At 45.0% G+C, this 18,434-nt stretch overlaps 1 protein-coding gene across 2 annotated transcripts in view; it reads right to left on the reverse strand.

Moving 5' to 3' along the window:
* Positions 1-239: 239 nt before the first annotated feature.
* The window catches only part of GAREM (GRB2 associated, regulator of MAPK1), a 235,725-nt gene continuing 217,530 nt past the window's right edge, over positions 240-18,434 (reverse strand). The window contains exons 4-6 of one of the 2 annotated variants that reach the window (XM_012656617.1): positions 17,004-18,176; positions 2,815-2,981; positions 240-1,332 (exon numbers count right to left, since the gene is read on the reverse strand). In XM_012656617.1, the coding sequence (XP_012512071.1) occupies positions 438-1,332; positions 2,815-2,981; positions 17,004-18,176 (2,235 nt within the window). In that variant the 3' untranslated portion in view covers positions 240-437. Of the gene's footprint in view, positions 1,336-2,814; positions 2,982-17,003; positions 18,177-18,434 lie in introns of both variants that reach the window. The other variant, XM_012656616.1, reaches the window with a different exon arrangement.

An 18,434-nucleotide genomic window follows, 5' to 3' on the forward strand; every position in this document is an offset into this window, starting at 1 on the left:
ACAGAGTACAGAATATAGTTAATTGTCTAAAGTCAACCCCCTGAAAGAAGGGAATTGTTGTTCAAAAGTGTTTTTTTTTTTTTAAAGATTCTTACGTCTTTCGGCTTTGGCTATTTTGTAATAAATATCATACCTTCTTGCATAAATCTACTTGGGTTAAGAATGATTTCTCTGCACATGCCTTTTTTTTCTTTTAGCAGCTGCTGAGTGTTGAGTGACGTACAAGGCACACCTCCAAGTGTTCTGTACAGCATTTTTATTGATGTACAAAATAGCCTGTTCACCATTCAAAAACGTAATCTGCATAGTAAGAGTTTCTCTTATCCCTATTTACAGAGAAGGTTTTTAGTGCAAAAACATGAAATTGTGTCCCAGCCCACCCCTTCCAGAACATACATTTATCAGTTTTGTTCCATGCTAGCTGGGGATTCATTTGGCTATATTTTGGGCCTCCAGCCATTAATGAATTGCATTATTTTCTTCACCTGCAGTTTGCTCAATTTGAAATCCTCTGAGAGGATTTCTTCTGTTAGTTGGACAAGCAAATTCCCATCAATCTTTTCGGTAACAAAGAATGATATGACATCTTCGGACAAACCAATGAACCGTAATGACTTGGACACTTCCTCTATAGAGAGTCCGGACAGGTCAGCAGGTGGCTGCCATGGGGAACCATCGCCACAGGATCTGGGGGCCAGCTGGAGGTGGAGTGGAGATGAGAAAGGGTAGGAGACGGAGAAGATGTCCTGCATGCCCTTTTTAACAAAATACTGGTCCTCAGAGAGATCTGGTGACCCAGACTTGGGGTCTTCCTCAGCACCATCGATTTTCAGAGGCAAAGGAGACGTTTCGGAGGCAGCTTTCTCTTCCACTAGTTTTGGGGCCCTGGGGGGTAAGGCAGGGCATGATACACTCTGCTTTGTTGCGCCAGCTGCAAGAGTTTTCACATCTGTGCTCTCCAGAGAGTAGCTGGCTGACTTGGGACAACCAGAGACGCTGCTACTGAATTCTGCAGTGGCTGAGTTGGGGGTGCTCGCCAAGAGCTCACAGCCATCAAAATCAAAGGGTGCTGGGCAGTTTCTCTTTGGTGTGCCTGGTGTCTTTTGTCTAGGGTAACTGTAACTCCTGCTTGGATCCAGCAGGAAGTCACTCCTGGTCTGGCCCTCTGATGCTCCCGAATAATGGTTAGGCCACGAGAGCCGGGAAGACAGAGCCTCAGCAGAAGGACTTCCAAACGGGGATTTCAGGTCCACAGAATCCGTCTTCACTCGGCTACATGGATAGCAGGAAACAGGAGCACTTTCAGAAGGACTTGTGTCACTTTTAGTAACGCTGCTTAAAAGCAAACAGAAAAGAAAATTAGTATTTAAAAAAAAGCCCAAGCCCAAGGCTTTCATTATTCATAGATGTTATTGCTGAGTAGAAAAGGGTAGTTAGGAAAAAAAAAATACAGTATTCATAACATGAATTCAATAAAGTACCCACTAACCTCACTGAGATTTTAAAAATGAATCTATAATTAAATACATTGGTAATTGTGGATGTGTATGTAATGATTTGAAAGCTTACAGTGGAGATGGAAAAATACATATTTTAGCTAATAAGAAAACCATTGTTAGCAGGTGCCTGGATCTTTCTGATGAGAAAAATTCTTCAGTCACGTTTGGGCTTTGCACAACAGGTGCCATGACTGGTTAGTGATGTCTGCAGTGGGCAAGGGTGGAGGGAAGAAGTGGCAAGTGGTGCCCCACGCTTGCCGTCCTTGTGCTACAAAGACATGATTTTGCATCATCACCACCCACGGCTCTACTTCCACCCAAAAGTCTGAGGTAGGAAGAAATTTATTCAAATAAATCATCCTAGCCTTAGTTTCTGTACAATCGAGTAACATTAGCCTAAGGCTTTCAATGCCCAGATAACAAAAAATACCTGCAAAGAGAGCCACTTTAAACTGTAAAGAGCACACGTGGCATGGTGCCCTCAGCTCTGGGGGCCCTATTTTAAGAGCAACAGTGAAACTAGGGTGTACTCAAAGGTGGGCGACCAGGCTGATGCGGGGTCTGGCAGCGATGTCAGGGGAAGCAGCAGAGGGAACTGAGGGTGTTTCTTCTGGAGAAGAGAAGACTTACATCATAGCTGACTTTGAATTTTCATGAGTTGAGAAAGAGAAGCGGGGTGGCCCTATTTTTGTTTTTGTAGACATCACAAATAGTTGAAAGTTACAAAGACGTAGATCCCAACTCGATATCAGAAAGGATTTCTAAAATATATATATATACACACCCACATAGGCATTTGCCAACAGTGGAACGACTTGCACTGCAAAAGAACGAACTCGCTGCACCAGAAGGATCTGGACAGGGGGAAATGACTGCTCAGCAGCAGTGGTCAGAAAGGGACTCCCGTCTGGGTGGAAATTCAGAGCACGGAGCCAGTGGGCCCCTTTCACTTCTCGGTCCTGATGGAAGGTGCCGTCAGCCGTGTCAAAGTCGAAGCGGAAAGAACTAGATGCTGATTTGGGAGAACTGATGGCAGTCCACGGGTTTTTCCAAGAGAATCTAGTTGGCCTGAATCACTTAATTTCTCACAGATTCTCGTGGCATTTTTCTTCAAAAGACATTGGCTCTTCTACCCTAGCTCAAAACCAATGGGGGCCCCATCATGCTCTCCCAGTAAAATAATTTCAAAAATAAATTTAAAAACCATTTCCTCTCCCACCCGCCCTGCCTGGGTTATGGCTACCTTGCGAATGTTCTCAAGAACCCGGGGCCTGGCGGATGAGAAGTGGCAGCGGGGCCGGGCAAGACGACTTACATGTTGTGCAGCCCTGAAGAATAGTAGGACAAGGTGGGGCTGGGAGAGCGAGTCTGCTGCCGCGCTGGCTTGACTGTGCGAGGAGGGACGGAGGGGCTGGTGGACAAAGGCTTTGCGCTTCGGGGTGGAACAGGTGGGGCGTTCAGGAGCCGGCATTCTTCCCTGACCTGGCGCGGAAAAGAACACTCCAGGTTAGCAACAGACTGACAATGCCACCGGGGGCCAGCTCGATCCTGTAGGCTCCGGTTGCGACTCTTAAACAACAACAGCAGGGTATAAGCGAGGGGGAGAGAAGACTGGAGCAAACAAGAATGATGGTGAACACACAGGCTGCCAGAGAGCAAATCAGACGCCTGTCACACACTTGCTGGGACAGACTGGTTTTGAAAGAAACTGCTTGGTAGATGCCAGTTGCTGCTGAAAAGTAGCAAGTAATGTGAAATACAGCAAGTTCAAGTGACTTTGGTTAAAGAGCTAGTGCAATGTGAGGATGGAGAAAAAAGAAGTATTAAGAAAGTAAGGACATAAGGCATTTGAGATCTTAATAGAGGATAATCTCTCCTGTTGGGCTGTGTTCTCTCACTGTTCAAACCGAACTCAATTTGATCCAAGCCTTAGGAGGAACAGTGGGCCTTCTCCAGGGTTAAAGCTCCTTCTGAAGTTAAACTCAGGGCTTCTCAAATGTAACATGCACATGAATCACCTGGGGATCTTGTGAAAAATGCAGATTCTAATTGGCTGGACCTGGTGAGAAGCCTGAGAGCCTGCATCTCTAACTCATGTGGGCCACACTTCGACAAACGAGGTTGCAGAAGGAGTAATGAGGCAGCTCCCCAAATCCCCCCAAAAAGTACTTTTACTAAGAGGTGCTTTCAACTCTATCAGCCTTCCTTCATCTTCAGATCTGAGAGGATCTAGGTGACCTGTGAGGTCTACAGCTTGTCTGAGTCTGCCTGCCACGCCCCCAGTTTGCTTCCCATTCCCTGCAGGCATTTCAGAACACAACTCTTATTAATGAAGTGGACGTTTTTAATGTACTTCTCTGTGTCAGGCAGCAGGGGGCAGTTTATACCCGGTTCTGCTAGTCTACCCTCAACTACAGAGGTAAAAAAAAAAAGAGCCAATTCTGACTCCGTCAAAAATGCTGTGCTTTGACACGCCTGCCTGGTCTGCTTTTAGGCCACGTTCCCACCAATTTTTTCACCTTTGCCTTCAACTCCTTTCTGGCCAAGCAGCTCTGGCCACCTCCCATTAGCTTTGGTATGGGGTTTGCTCAAGACGAGATGAAATGGGTTCATGTTATTACACTGCATCTTCCACCACCTACCCTAACTGCATACTGGGCCTCTAGCTCACAGCCCAGGCCTGATTCACTTGCCAAAGAAAACCAGCCAGTAAGAAAAGGCCCGTGGCCATGGGTGGCCCAGAGAACCTCAATTCTGAGTGAAATGGAAGCAATTTAGAAAGCCTCATCCGTGGCATTTCTTCCTGGGGGCAGGGAGCATCGCTCCTAGCTGCAGGACCCGCAGCCCTGGTTCCTGGGGCCCACTGGATTGGTAGGAGGAAAGTTTTTCATCTGGAGAAGCTCTTTAGACTAAAACAAAGTATTCAGAGCAGATTTCTTCTCCAATAGATGCAGGCTTTCCCCTTGTGAGCTTTTAAAAAGGTGGTGAATGACTGTAGCAAGGAAACCCGGGAAGAAAGGAGGTTTGGACGATGGTGAGAGGATCGTCCAGCTGGCCCAGGGAGAGGCTCTTGCACCATTTTGGGGGTCTTCCTTTCTTTTAATTTTTTCAATTTTTTTTCTATAAATAATTTTTTCTTCTTTTACTCTTCTTTTTTTTAGACTCCTGCTTTGACTAAATGGGGGTCTTCCTTTCTAAAGAAGCTGAGAAGCAACTAGGACACTGAAGCTCTGGCCCGGTCACTCTACTCCCGGGGTTTGGTTTATCTTCCTTGTTAGTGAACTGAACAGTAGCCAGTTTCTTTTCTTTCTCAGGGAATGTCTATGGAATTTAGGGTGTCCCTTTATTATAGACGTGCCTGGTGGTATTTAAGATTATAGTAATTGGAATCATGGAAAAAGTGCAAGGAATAAGGAGTTTATCAGTTAAATTTAATAAACAGTCACTTCTCAATACTAGGTTAGAGTGGAGCATGAGGAAAACATGTTTAATGCTGGATGCCATTTAGAATTTTCTAAACTTTGGAATTAGTATTAAGTATGACATTTCATTAGGGACTGCTTACCTGAGATGTCAATTATAATATGCTCAGGTGTCAGTTACAACATGCATGTTACTTTAAAATAGTTGGCTGACCCAGCTCTCTTGGAACTCAGAAAAGAAGCCACTTGCAGTTGAATTTGACCTAAGGGAAGTCCTGTTCTTATAACCAACTCCAGGCACCCAAGGTCACTGGGAGCTGGTCAGGCCACTGCCTTCAGAACCGGGCACTCCTGAAGCGCTTTCCAGTGGTTTCCCGCATGGTGGGGGGAGGGGACAGTGAAAAGAAGCATTTGTAGGCTACAGGGCGTGGGGAGGAAGGTGAGCTATGGCTAACTCGGGGTGTTGACAGCTGGCCCTGGAGACAGAATTTGAGACAGAGAGAGCTTTGGGAGTGGCCACGTGACTCCTGAAAGGAGTTAAAGAACGTGTGTGTGTGTGTGTGTGTGTGTGTGTGTGTGTGTGTGTGAGAGAGAGAGAGAGAGAGAGACTGACTGATTGATTGATTCTACTCTAAGGGTTGGGATGTTGTCATGAAAGAGACAAGAATATGAGGCCAGAGAAAAATTCTTCTTCTTCGTGATGAGAGGGCAGTTTGGGTGTAATTACGTGCGTTCAAAGTGAAAGAACTAGGCTTTCTTGAAACACGCTTTGGAGAAAAGGTGGTTGCTTTTTTAAAAAAAGATGACTTGTAATGGACCCCATTCATGACAAGATTTTCATGTGTCATTTTTTCGAGGTACAAAGTGAGTAGCTTGTGCTACACCAGGCAGGTGGTACCCTCAGCAGGTGGGCACAGCTGAAGATCCCACAAACACACCTGCACGGGGCTTTGTTACTTTCAACGTGTTGCGGCACATGTGGCTGCTCCAATGAAGTCCTATTTCACTGCATTTCATGGGCAGAATCATACACCTTGGTGGACTATATACAATTTGGGATTCAGAAGTTAGAAATAGTGAGGGTTTATTGTACCATCTTACTTCCTATCTCTTACACCCTCAGAACAGTGAGTGTTCTATTAACAGTATTCTTTGCTTCTTGATTGGATTCAACATGGGACATTTACATCAGGAGGAAGGTAGCTGTGCTTCAGATGATTTTTATCTGACAGTCAAAGGCAATTTACAACTGGATGGCCAAGCCCCCTATTTCCAGATTTCCCTCATATTCAATTTCACTTTTAAGGGCTATATTTTCAGCTCATTCCTTCTAAAAGCCTCGGTGTGTGGCTCTCATCATGTTACTTGCTGTCTCCAACGGCTCCTCTGACTGCTGGATAAGGACCCCCCAGCCCTCCACCCGCCACTCGCCCTCTGTGGTCTGGCTCCGACACATCTTCCCGGTCATTTCTGCCATTGCTCCTCTACCTGAGCGCACAGGTCCTTCCAACGTGGTGGAGTCAGGGTCCCCTCAGCAGACCCCGTGCTTTTGTGCCCCTTCTCTACTTTAGTTTCTACTGCTCCCCCTCCCCCAATGTCAGTCTCTGTGGCCCAGCCCCAGTCATTACATGCTCTGTCTGGGACCACTGCAAGTAGCCCCAGAACCAACCGCTGCTTCTGGACTCTGCTCACACGCTGTTTGTACTGACTGATTCTCCAGGTATATTTATTTATTTATTTTATTTATTTATTTTTTTTGAGACAGAGTCTTACTCTGTTGCCCGGGCTAGAGTGCCGTGGCGTCAGCCTAGCTCACAGCAACCTCAGACTCGTGGGCTCAAGCGATCCTTCTGCCTCAGCCCCCCAAGTAGCTGGGACTACAGGCATGCGCCACCATGCCCGGCTAATTTTTTTTCTATGTATTTTTAGTTGTCCGATTAATTTCTTTCTATTTTTAGTAGAGACGGGGTCTCGCTCTTGCTCAGGCTGGTCTCGAACTCCTGAGCTCAAAACAATCCGCTCACCTCAGCCTCCCAGAGAGCTAGGATTACAGGCGTGAGCCACCGCGCCCAGCCTCTCCAGGTATATTTAAACTGCCGGAGAGCTATAGTGTAGGGACTGTCACCGTTATAACTATCCTGTGGATGGCAGAGTTTGGGGACCTGTCACCCCTGGCACAAGCATGTCACACAGAATGTCAGGTAGAGGGTATCAGATGTCACAAAAAATACAAAAAGGCACTGTTATTTTTAAACATACACCAGAGAATGCCTTTTATATTTTTATGTGGAAATTATTTTTGACAAGTCATTTGGGCTGGATGTTAGTTTTTCGGTGACACCTGTATCAGTGTCAATCTAGGGGAAAAAGGTGCCAGTAGATCTGGCGCGTGACCACCACCAACTCCACTTTGACACGGTATCAGAGTGAAAATGACAATGACAGTATTCCTGAACCAGGAAATGCCGTGGCTTTGATACAGCACCCCCTAGAGCAATCACTACTCTAAAATGAGGCTCTGATAGACTATAGTGTGCCTCATGGACCAAAGCCCTTCTATTTATTTCCAGTGTAGCATTTAAGACGGGACTTCACCTGGCAGCACAAGGTGGGGGAGGCACCTGTATTTTATGGGGAGTGAGCCTCCGACACTGGTGCTAAGTGAAGGGCTGGCATTCTGTTTCGAGGTGAGTGTTCCCGTCCACCATGGACTACAGGTGACCTTTGCCTACCTGCCGGGAATTTCTGGTTATAAGTAGCTTGGGTTCACAGAGAAGCTCCAGACACTGAAATCCTGCCGTTTATGACAGGGTCAAAGAGCACAAGACAGATGCAGGTGGCGGCGGGGAGGGCAACTCCCATTCCTACCCAATGCCTCGCTTCCCCGGCTATTCCCTGGCCTAAAGCTTTTCTTTCCAGCTGTCACACTTCTAGTCTATCTCCCACCCTTGCCCCTTCAGTCTTTCTCTTCTAAAATGTTCAATGATTCAATTCTTATCAAATGTATTAATAATACCACTCCCCTGGTGTTATTATAATCCTCCTTGGTATTCAAATAGCAAATCACTAACCCCGAGCTAAACAGAATGCTAATACGGTGAAAGGTGAAAATGGTGAGTTCAGTTCTTTCTTGAGCTGTAACTTCTCCTTACTCTATGGGGCATCTTCCTAGGGCGGCACATTCAGCCATTTAACACTGAAATAATCTAACAGTGGGGTTTGAGGCAAGCTGTCAAAGGTGTCTTTCCTGTGGGCTAACAGCCAGGACCACAGGCACCATCCACTTCGATCGTCCCTAGGAGCCTGGGGAACACGGCCATCACTTTCTCTTTTCCCACGGGCTCCATTAATTGCATTTTGCTATTTATTTGTCCACATATATGTTGAGTGCCTATGGTATGCTCACTGAGCTATGTTGAGTATACAATGACTAACTCACACAGTCAGTTGTGAGGGAGGGAGACAAACGCATGATTAAGATACAAATTGGCAAATGTAATAAGAGCAGTATGTGCCACAGTTTGTGGGAGCACCATGACTTTACTCAAGGTGAGAGAAGAAGAACAAATTCATAGGAAACTTTACTGAGAAGTCTTGAGGAGGAAGGGTTGTGAGTGTACAAAAGGTATAGAAGCATGAAAGAACAATCAGAATGATGTTCTGGTCTGGAGGCCTTAGGAGATGAAGCAAATACCGGTGCCCTTCATTAGATGGACATTCAGAACAGGGCTCAGGATAAATCGAGGAGTTCAGTTTTGATAATACTGAGTCAGAGGCTCAATATTCTGCTGATAGGCAGAATCTGAAGTTATGGCAGCATTGAGATCCCAGATGAGAAGAAGGTTGAGCCCCCAAGGATGGGCAGCAGAGGAGACAAAGGAGGAGACAAACAGGTAAGCACATCCCACCACTCACAGAACAGAACCACGCCCAGGTGGTGTCCAGGAAGCCAAGGGAGGGATGACTGCAGTTTAAAGATGGAGAGATGTCAGAATGTCCAGAAAGGGACTGGAAGAGTTTCCCTAACGGGACAGTGAGCAGGTCACTCACTGGTGATCTCAGAAGATGAGGTGTGAGCCGAGCGAAGGTGCAGAGCCAGACACCAGTGGGCCCACGCTAGACAGGAGGCGAGGGGGCGGTGGTGAGGGCAGATCACTCTTCTCACGGACACCGGCTGGGAAGACAGGAGTGAGGCAACTGCTAGAAAGGGATGCTGGACGGAAGGAAGCATGCCTTATTTTTTTTAAACTTGAAAAATGTGCCTGGGTATATACATGCATGTACGTGATCTCTATTGCCTCCTGGGACCCTGTGCTCTCCTTTAAGAAGATGGAAGGGAGAACATATTTTTCCATTGCTCTCTCTGCCTCTTCCACACCACTGCTGGGCAAACAAAGCCAGGAACATAATGAATGGCAGCGCACCATCTAACAGCAAGAGCAAAGATGAAACACACCTAACAGAACAAATGCTCTGTGTTTCTAAGTGAAGGTGGTCAACAAAGTCAAACCCGACTCTCATCTTTGGTTGAAATCAAAGGCATCATAGAATGGGGCCATTTTCTTCACTTTTGGAACACTGTCCAGAAAGCTTAACTTGATTTCTTGACTCCTGGAACAGGCATTTAACCTTCCTTTTCCCTCCCCACTCCCTACAGCTGTAACTCTTGTTTAGCTGGACCTGAGCACAGGGTAAAGGATCAATAATTTTTAAAAAATGGAAAACAAGGTCTCCTCTCTAAATAGCCATGTGTTAACAGGCATGGGGATTTGTTAATAGCGCAAAACTCATGATTGCATGGTTGGAAAACAGGGTAACCTGTAGGTGTTTGCAGAACAAAAATTGAAACACCTGTATACAACCAGAGTATTTTCTACATGTTACCCGTGAACCAGTTTCTTTCTCCTGTTACATATCTTTCTCTGACACTTCTTAGGGATCAAGAGAATACAAGAAATAAAAGGCACACCAAGTGTTGATGAAACAGTACAGTGTGAGAACGGGCTTTGTCGTACGACAACGTTACTTGGAAAGCCTTTGTTGCTTGGAGCTCCCTAGTCCTCTTCTGTGGATGAAGCGCCACTTCCATATCCCTGCACTACTAATAAGTCCAAAGAGAGCTTAAGAAAGATAAACAGAACTCTTAATTATGACACATTCTTTGCTTAACAGTCATCAGATATCCTTTTGGGGGAAAAAATCAACTTCAGAGCAGCAGTTGTTCAACTCTTACATACAAGACAATGGATCTGGAGAAACCAGGTGACAGGGCCTTGCGTTTCCTTAGTTAACAGTCTAAAACCTACTGTCACATGCTGGGGGTGGGAGAGGGACAATATTTCCTGTCTCAAAGATCACATTGCTTGGAATCAATTGCTTGTGGGCAATCACTAAAGCGATTTGGGAATACGTGGGATAAGGATCATTTTGTTTCCAGACTGACAATGATTCAGAAAGTATATACACTATAGGTGAGCTTGATAAAAAACTGATGAGTTTTCTTTCTAAAAAGCCAATCTCAGGATAATGTGAGCAATCCAAAGAAAGGAGTTTTGTAACCATGCATCTGTGAACTTTGTAACTTTGCCTTCACTTCATGCCCTCTGCCCTGCATTTTACATTTCTTCCCACACTCCCTCTCCCAGATAACAAAATCATTACAGCCTTAAGAAACCTTATTTATAAAGAGGCTTTCATACAAAGAGTTCATAACCCTGTCACATAACTATAAGTGGATATTTTCAGCCAAAGAGAAATTAAAGTTTTACAGTGACAAAGTACAATAAATGAACCTCTATTTGATTAATTATCCAAGGGCAAATATGATTTACAGTCAAAATCTTGATTCTCAGATGCCTGAGTTTCTTTTTTCCATTTTTATACATTGATGATAAGGACCTAAGACAGACCTTTCTCAGAAATGGCCTCCGATATTCCAGCCTCGGGCAAGGGAGGCAAAGGGGGAGGGAGTGGGCAGCCACTCGCTGGTTGGATGGCAAGAAGGGCAAGTGGTTCTGAAAAGAAGTACTTGTTTAAAATCTGGGGACCTTCCATGGACTCAGAAGAATAGTCTATGCCACTGGGGCACAGAATAAAGGCCTTTCCTGAGCAAGAGGATAATACATGACAGACATACTTAAATAGTATCTAACCTTCCTATTAATGTGATTTTATACAAATGGTACCCAAGAGTGCAGATTTGAAACAAGACTTATCCCATAGAATATTATAATTACCTTTATTAACATGCTAATCATTGAGATTTTCAATGAACACGGAAGAAGGAGGAAAAAAAATTCTTGGCCTAGAAGGTTTCATTTAGAAACAACCTACATGAAACGGAAGGCAATTAGTTTCAATGCTACCTAAACACAATACTAATTTAGTCCTTATTTCAATTAACAAATGGGAATATAGGTATGGCTTGCTTACAGAGAACTCCTCAAAAGTTGTAATTAAAATTAATTAAATGTCAAATGCTCTAGGAGACCTCATTAATTAGCAGAATCCTGAGTGAATCCTTTTGTAGAGCAGTTATTTTGAAAAGTAAATAATCATTTCCAGATTAATCTTTTAGTACCTAAACTTGAATATTAATACATCACGTTTATTCAGGATAATCTGTCCTTTAATGCCTTTTCTAATATTAATATTTGATAGAGGGGAAAAAGCCCAAAGACAAAATAAAAATAGAATGAATTCTCACAGCTCTTTTCCCCAGTTTATAAACATACATTTTTACAGCACTTTCTTAACTTGGCCTCTAACTCTGTAGGGTGGGCACATCCAGGGTTATGAGATCTGGCAGCACCATGACCCAGCCCAGCCATGCATGAGGAATGGGGTTAGTTATCCAAGGCAACTTCTCACCTTTAGTGCTTCTACATAGGTTTGCCTGGGAATGCTAGTTTCTTAACACTTGTTTGTAGCCTTAGAATCCCATGTGGCTTTTTCACAGGAACTCTGTAGTTCTTCAGAACTCCTAAGCCCTCCAGTAAGGGATTATGTTATTGGGATCCACAGCATGCCAAACATTTCTGGAGCTCTTTTTTTTGGCTTATGATGATTACAGAGTTTATGATGATTCTGTAGCCAGGTAACTATAATCTAACACCTATCTTCTCAACTAGACTTTTTAAAAGTCAGATTAATAGAATGTTTTGCTAAATGTTTGCAAAATGAACAATCACACGCACTTTTGGATCGTGAGGCCGAGTGGCCCCTGTCCGGGTACCGTGGTGGCTGACCCCGCCCTCTGGCTGTGGGGGAGGATGTGCCCACCCCCATCTGCCTCCTGACTTTTTGGAGGTGCCTTGTGAACCTGGAAAGGGTGACTTCGCTTCTCCATCCCTTAGTCAAGGAAGGACAGAGAGAGAGGAAAAAAAATGCTAAAAAGTCAGTACATGACCTTAAATTGGAACCCATCCTTTATTAAATTATCGCTATTTATTTTGAATGTTTGCCAAGTGCCAGGGAAAAGTGCCATGTACTTTCTATAGTACAATAACGTGGAGAGTGAAGAACGTATCATCCCCACAGGAACTGACTCCAGGAGGTTACATACTTTCTCCAAGGTGTGAAGCTACTAAGTGGTCGTACAAGGATTCACATCCATGTGTGGCTCCCAGATGCCACGCTATCACAGCATGAAGACCACTTCTCTCCAGAATTCCACCAAGAGGGGAAAGGAAGACTTCCAGGGTACCTGGTATTTGCTTCCATTTTCTTATCCATTGCTCAGCCTGTCGGAGGCAGATCCAGGCACCCCAACTTACTTCTCTATAGTTACATCAAGTTTTTTCAAGCACCTACTGGAGTAGGCCCAGTCAATCAGGCGTTTAATTTACACTATAAGTCTTATTTTTCTCAAACACCAGCAAGAGCGCTTCATTAAAGGAACTTCATTTATGATGGACTTCCAGCCTCCCAGCAATGAATACATGCTACCAATCCATCTTACAACTCACTCCCTACACGCTGTTTCTCATAAGTTGTGGGGGCATCCTTGTCTATCACAAAGGTTAGCAAATTCACCAACACTGCAGTAACACCTGGTGGAAGCCAGTGGTTCACAAAAGAGCTCCTTTTATGATTTTCCTTTCACCAGAGTCTCAGGAACTGCTGTAATGTCAACAACCAACCAAGAGTGAATGTATTTTTTTCTCTTTCCGAAGACAGATGGAGGACATTGATCACTGGTTCCTGGGGTCCTCAAATAGGACACTGCCACACAAATGGTTTTAGGAGACCTGTGACCCTGTAATTTTGATAACCATTTGTAATTCACTGTGCAGACCGGAGCAATCTGGGAAGCAAACATCCTATTTATAGAATTTTGCGCAATATAAAGTCTTCCCAGCATTGCTCTCCAAAATGGCATTTTCTAAAGAAGAAAAAAAAAAGACAGCTCTTGAAGATTGTCACTTGTACAGTGTATCTGGGTAAATATTTTAGACATATCAGCTAATACTCAGAGAATTAAAATGATGAAGAGGTCCCCCCACAATATTATGAAATAGAGGACATGTTTGGAATAAACACACGAATCAACAACGATAATCCACTTAAGAGGGACTGTTGGATCATTCTGATCTGGGGGTACCTTGCAAAATTTTAAACAGTGAAAATGCCATGCTGGGCACGCTCCCCCGGTGTGCGCTCAGCTACAACAGTTCTATGGGACACAAATGGCTGCGTCCTGTCTGCTCCTTGAATCACCAACTGTTTACTTTTCCCTGGGACATTCTTGTCAGGAAGGGAATAGCCGCTCCTATTCCAGATAGGTCAGTGGCAGCGTTTTGCTTAAAGAACTATGAAGCAATCTCTGCAAAGATACACGAGGACAGAGCATCAAGTGCAAGGTACATCAACAAAGCATACAGACAAGGCTAAGCCGATTACTCTGTCCCCGAGGACTTCCTGTCTGGCCTCACGACCTAGTTTCCCTGTTGAAGATGGGAAAGGGCCGCGGAGAAGCCAGATGATGCCAGAGCTCCAGCACAACTCGGGAAAGGAAGTGCGCGTTACTGTTGAAGGGGGAGATTGAGTCTCACTTTCACAGAAAGAAAGACTGTCAAAATCTGCTGGGGAAAGAGCACAAAGACATAGGTCACAACTTAGGACACTGGAGCTGAAAGCGAGGAACAGAAGACTTAGCAGAAGCAAACCGGCCAACGTGCAGCCACGCATGGCGCCTCTGGAAGGTAACGTGGCCAGGTCATGCGCTGTGGCCAAACAGGGCATTCGCCAACTGCCAGCTTTGCTCCCCTTACTAGGACAGACACCCTTTCTTTGATGCTTTTCCACTGCGGCAGCACCCTCTATCCCTACGGACCTGGTGGGAGCTGTCACCTTCCCAGATAATGTCCAGCTGGCCTCACTTGAAAGCTCACCAGCATCTTTAATTATTGGGTGGGACAGCTGTTGCATACACGGCACATCTCTCTCCAGGACTTGCTCCACTGGAACTATCCAAAGAAGAACTTTTATTTAATTCTGCGGGAGCACTTGAATTTATGCGCCATTAAAGTTCCCTTCTGAAAATTATAAGCTGAAGCCACATCTAACAATTATGACGTTCTCTGGATCCCACGCACATCCTAAAAATGGAAAATTCATTTCACGGTCACAGAACCAATAAAAAAACATGACTTCATTTGAAATGCCTAATTTTTTTAAAAAAGCAAATTAAATGATTTCAGGTGTTTATAAAAAATCTTTATGTTTATAGCATTCTGTAAACATTGGACACACTCTGAAAAGATTCTCTTATGTCATAACAAATTACAGCTTAGACTAGAGGTCAAAATCTTTTCATTTCCTGTGAGATTTGGTTTTAGTTTCAAATTTAGCTCTAGTATTTTTCTTTTAGTACCGAGGTCAAGATCGGGCCTCTTAATATTTAGTTTTCATTAGCCACAGAAAAAACACATGATACCGGTTTCCTACCTCTAAACTTGGTTACATAAATTACCCGGGGTGTGACCATCTTGGATGAGTCCATCAGTCAATCAACAAACACACATCCCCAGCATACACCACGTAGGACCCAAATTCAATAGGAAAAGCTCATGTGGTCATGTTCCTATTGAAGATCAGAGCCCTAAGTATCAAGTAACATCAAATATATAGCTGAGTTAAGACATCTCTAAAGTGCCTGGAGTACTTGCTTGGAGGTGTGCCCCCTTATTTTTCACTCTGACAAGAATACAAGGACCCCACCATGACTTCTCCAAATATTCCAAGACTCCTACTGAATACAAGGATCTCTAGGTTTGTGCCTTGAGGTCCCTGGAAGATCGTGTAAAGAGCAGGGGAAAGTCCAGGCCTGTAGCTTCTGGGGAGTTCCTATGTCCTGGAACAAAGAGCCATGCATCGGTGGACCCTCTTTCAGGAAAACTCTGCAGCAAGGAGGGCTCTTTGTGGACAGCTAAGCATGGCGCCTGGCACAAACTGCTGCCTGACACTCAGGGCTGTCCGTGCCCTGGCTCCAGCCTTTCAGCTACCACTGCCGGTCCTGTGTCCTATGCAGCCCTATTCAGTGGCCCAGTAGAAATCCTTGTTTTTCCTAATTTGTGCTTAAATTTTTCCCAGCTTCCACCCCCACCTGCTCATACTGTTCTGTTTGGAATGCCCATCACTCTCACCTCTCTGCCCTTCCTATTCACGTATGCTCTCTGTGCCCACGGCAATAGTCATCGTCTCCACGAAGGCATCTCTCGTTCGTCCCCCAACCAGAAGTTTCCCTTTCTCTTCTGAACTCCCACACATATGATCTCTCTCTCTCTCCTTTTATCACCTTTTAACTCATTTAATAGTCACCTCTTTTCATCTATTATCTTCCCTAAAGCTTAGAAGTATTAATACTAAGGCTGAGTCCAGGTCTAATCAATGGTTGCATCTCTAGCGTCTAGCCCAGCAACTGTATGGTTTTGAAATTGAGTTCTGCTCAGCCCCAGGGTTCTGGAGAGACGTCTTGAGACCACCTGGTAGGGACAGAGAGTGGGCAGGGGCGTGAGGAAGGCCCCTCCCGCAACCTGTGCTTTAGTCAGATGGGTTTTAACTCTTCTGTATATTGGGATTCAGGTAAGGTTTTTTTTTTCCCCAAAGAAAGGTTCCTTTAGAGATAGAAAAAAGTAAACCACTGTAAAGGATATTGTCAAATAAATGAACAGAATGATACCTAATGCCTCTAGCACTTTCTCTCTTCAGATGTAATGAAATTCAATGATCAAAAATGAGCAGCAAAGGTTCATATTGGCTGTCAATCAAAGAACATGGTCAAGATAGAGCCCTTTCTCCTCTTCTGTACTGAACAGTACTGAAATTTTAACTTTACATTAAAATTAAATAGAAGCCCATCAAACCCTGAATGAGTTATGTTTAAGGTGTTAAATAGAACCACCCTGGCCCCCGGTTCTGGGGGAGGTGTGTCTGTGTGTGTGTGTGTGTGTGTGTGTGTGTGTGTGTGTTCATACATGAGCACACCCACTATGCGTTGATCTCAGTGTAACTTCAGGGATACAGGAGAGTTACATGTGATGCTGATGTTGCTTGATTCTCCTCCGCTTCCTTCCTACCCTCACATGAGTTTAGTTCTCCTTCAGTCGTCCCCAGGACTGCAAATGGCACTCACATCCACTCTGTCGCTCCAGCTAAAAATCTAGGCGTTCTGCTTCATTGCTCTCTTTCCTTCCCACCCACGTCCACTTCATCAGCTATTGTGGCCCAGGGCCATCACCCCCTCATTCCTATGCTACTGAAATCGCCTATTCTCTGCCTCCACCTTCCACTCTCTCCTCCCTGTGATCCATTGTCTAGGTAGCAGCAAAAGTCATGTTCAAACCTCTCCTGTTAAAAACTGTCAAGGCATTTCTCATCACACATAGAGTAAAACTCTGACTCCTCACTGGTCAAAATAATCTAGCTAGCATGTATACTTCACTCCAAACTAAACAGATTGGCTCATTCTAATAACAGTCAGCTGGAGAGTTTTCCTTTGAGAAAACAGATTAGTGGATGACTGAGCAGAGAGAGAGAGAAGGACGGGCACACCACTCACTCGAGACCAGAAAGGACTTACGGCTTCAGATTTGGGAGGCACTGGAGGTGGAGGTAGGGCACTATCTGAAGACTTCATTGCTGCTCCCAGAGTCCCAGGGACAGGAAGAGGAGAAGTTGCACATTTGGACCGGACAGAACCTCTAAACTGATCACACCTGCTCTTCTCACTCAGGGAGCGAGTGAGAGGCTGATGGCTGGGCTTGCCTTCCTCCAGCCATAGCTCTTCGTAAGGAAGTTCCGACTTCCCTGGGGCGCCTCCTGATTCTTCGCTAGCTTCGGGGAAAAGGTAGTCGCTCCCACTGTCACCAGAATCCTGATAGGGCAGGATGTCATGAGGAAAGGGGGCCCACTCTCCCCCCAGGTCCCTGCAGCCATGCAGGTTCACCTCGCTGTTGCCATGGAGATTGTTGCCATACACACAGACCGAGAGCCGGTGGAAGGACTGGGTCAGCTCATCGCGGGCATAGCTGAGGGAGTTGGGCATGTGGTTGTGGCCAGAGCACCGGCCCTTCTTGGGGCTCTTGCAGTCCTCGGTCCAGTCGGTTTTCACGTCACGGACAGCCCGTGAATACTCATCAATGTCAAACTGTTCTTGGCAGATACCCAGCCAGTGATGGACCAGGGTTTCGGGCCATCCCTCCCCTTTCACCAGGTGTTCTGGGAGGCTGAACTTGGGGACAGTCAAGTGCAAAGGAAAGTGCATGGGGAGGATCTTGTTGTTCCGCAGCACACAGCAAACCACCACCGTCTTGGTCTGGATGTTCACAAACTTGTAGCGGTGCCCCTCGCGGATGAAGTGGAGGTCGTATGGGTTTCTCGGCGGAGGACTCGGCACGGTCACATTCACAGGAAGCCTAGTTTTCTCCACAATGTTGCGGATGGTGTGTTCACCCTCCTGCATCTGAAGTTCCAGGGGACTTCGGGTGCTAAACCTGCCCTTGCACTGGAATGGAAGGCTGATGCTTTCATTGGTCCGGTGATTCATGCAGATGAGGCACGGCATTTTGCCTTTTCCCAGCTTGCTGATGGAATTGAGCTTGCCGATCTTTTTGAAGATCGTGTTGAGTCGGGACTTTTCCTTGAAAGTTTTTGCATAAAGGATTTCTGCCTGTCCCATCAGAGTGAGTTCATCCCCAGTACACAGGGTAATGTTGTAAACTTCAGTGTCCTCGTGGCATTCACCTGAAGCAACCTAAAATACGATAAATCAAATTTTAGCTTAGTTTCTTTCATCTGTTTGCACAAAGTCTTAAAGAATTTCCTATTAAGACACAAACACACAGATGCAGAGAGGAAAATACTGTGCTTTAATATTAAATTTAGACATTCCATTTCTAATATTTATGTGGTTAACAATAACAACTTTTTGTACAAGATGATATTAGTTTAGATTTTTAGAAACATCTTTTTTCCCTGTAGATGCACAGTAGTCTATAGTCTAGATAATTAT

Source organism: Propithecus coquereli, unplaced genomic scaffold, assembly GCF_000956105.1.
Source record: "Propithecus coquereli isolate 6110/MARCELLA unplaced genomic scaffold, Pcoq_1.0 Scaffold51, whole genome shotgun sequence".
Lineage (NCBI taxonomy): Eukaryota > Metazoa > Chordata > Mammalia > Primates > Indriidae > Propithecus > Propithecus coquereli.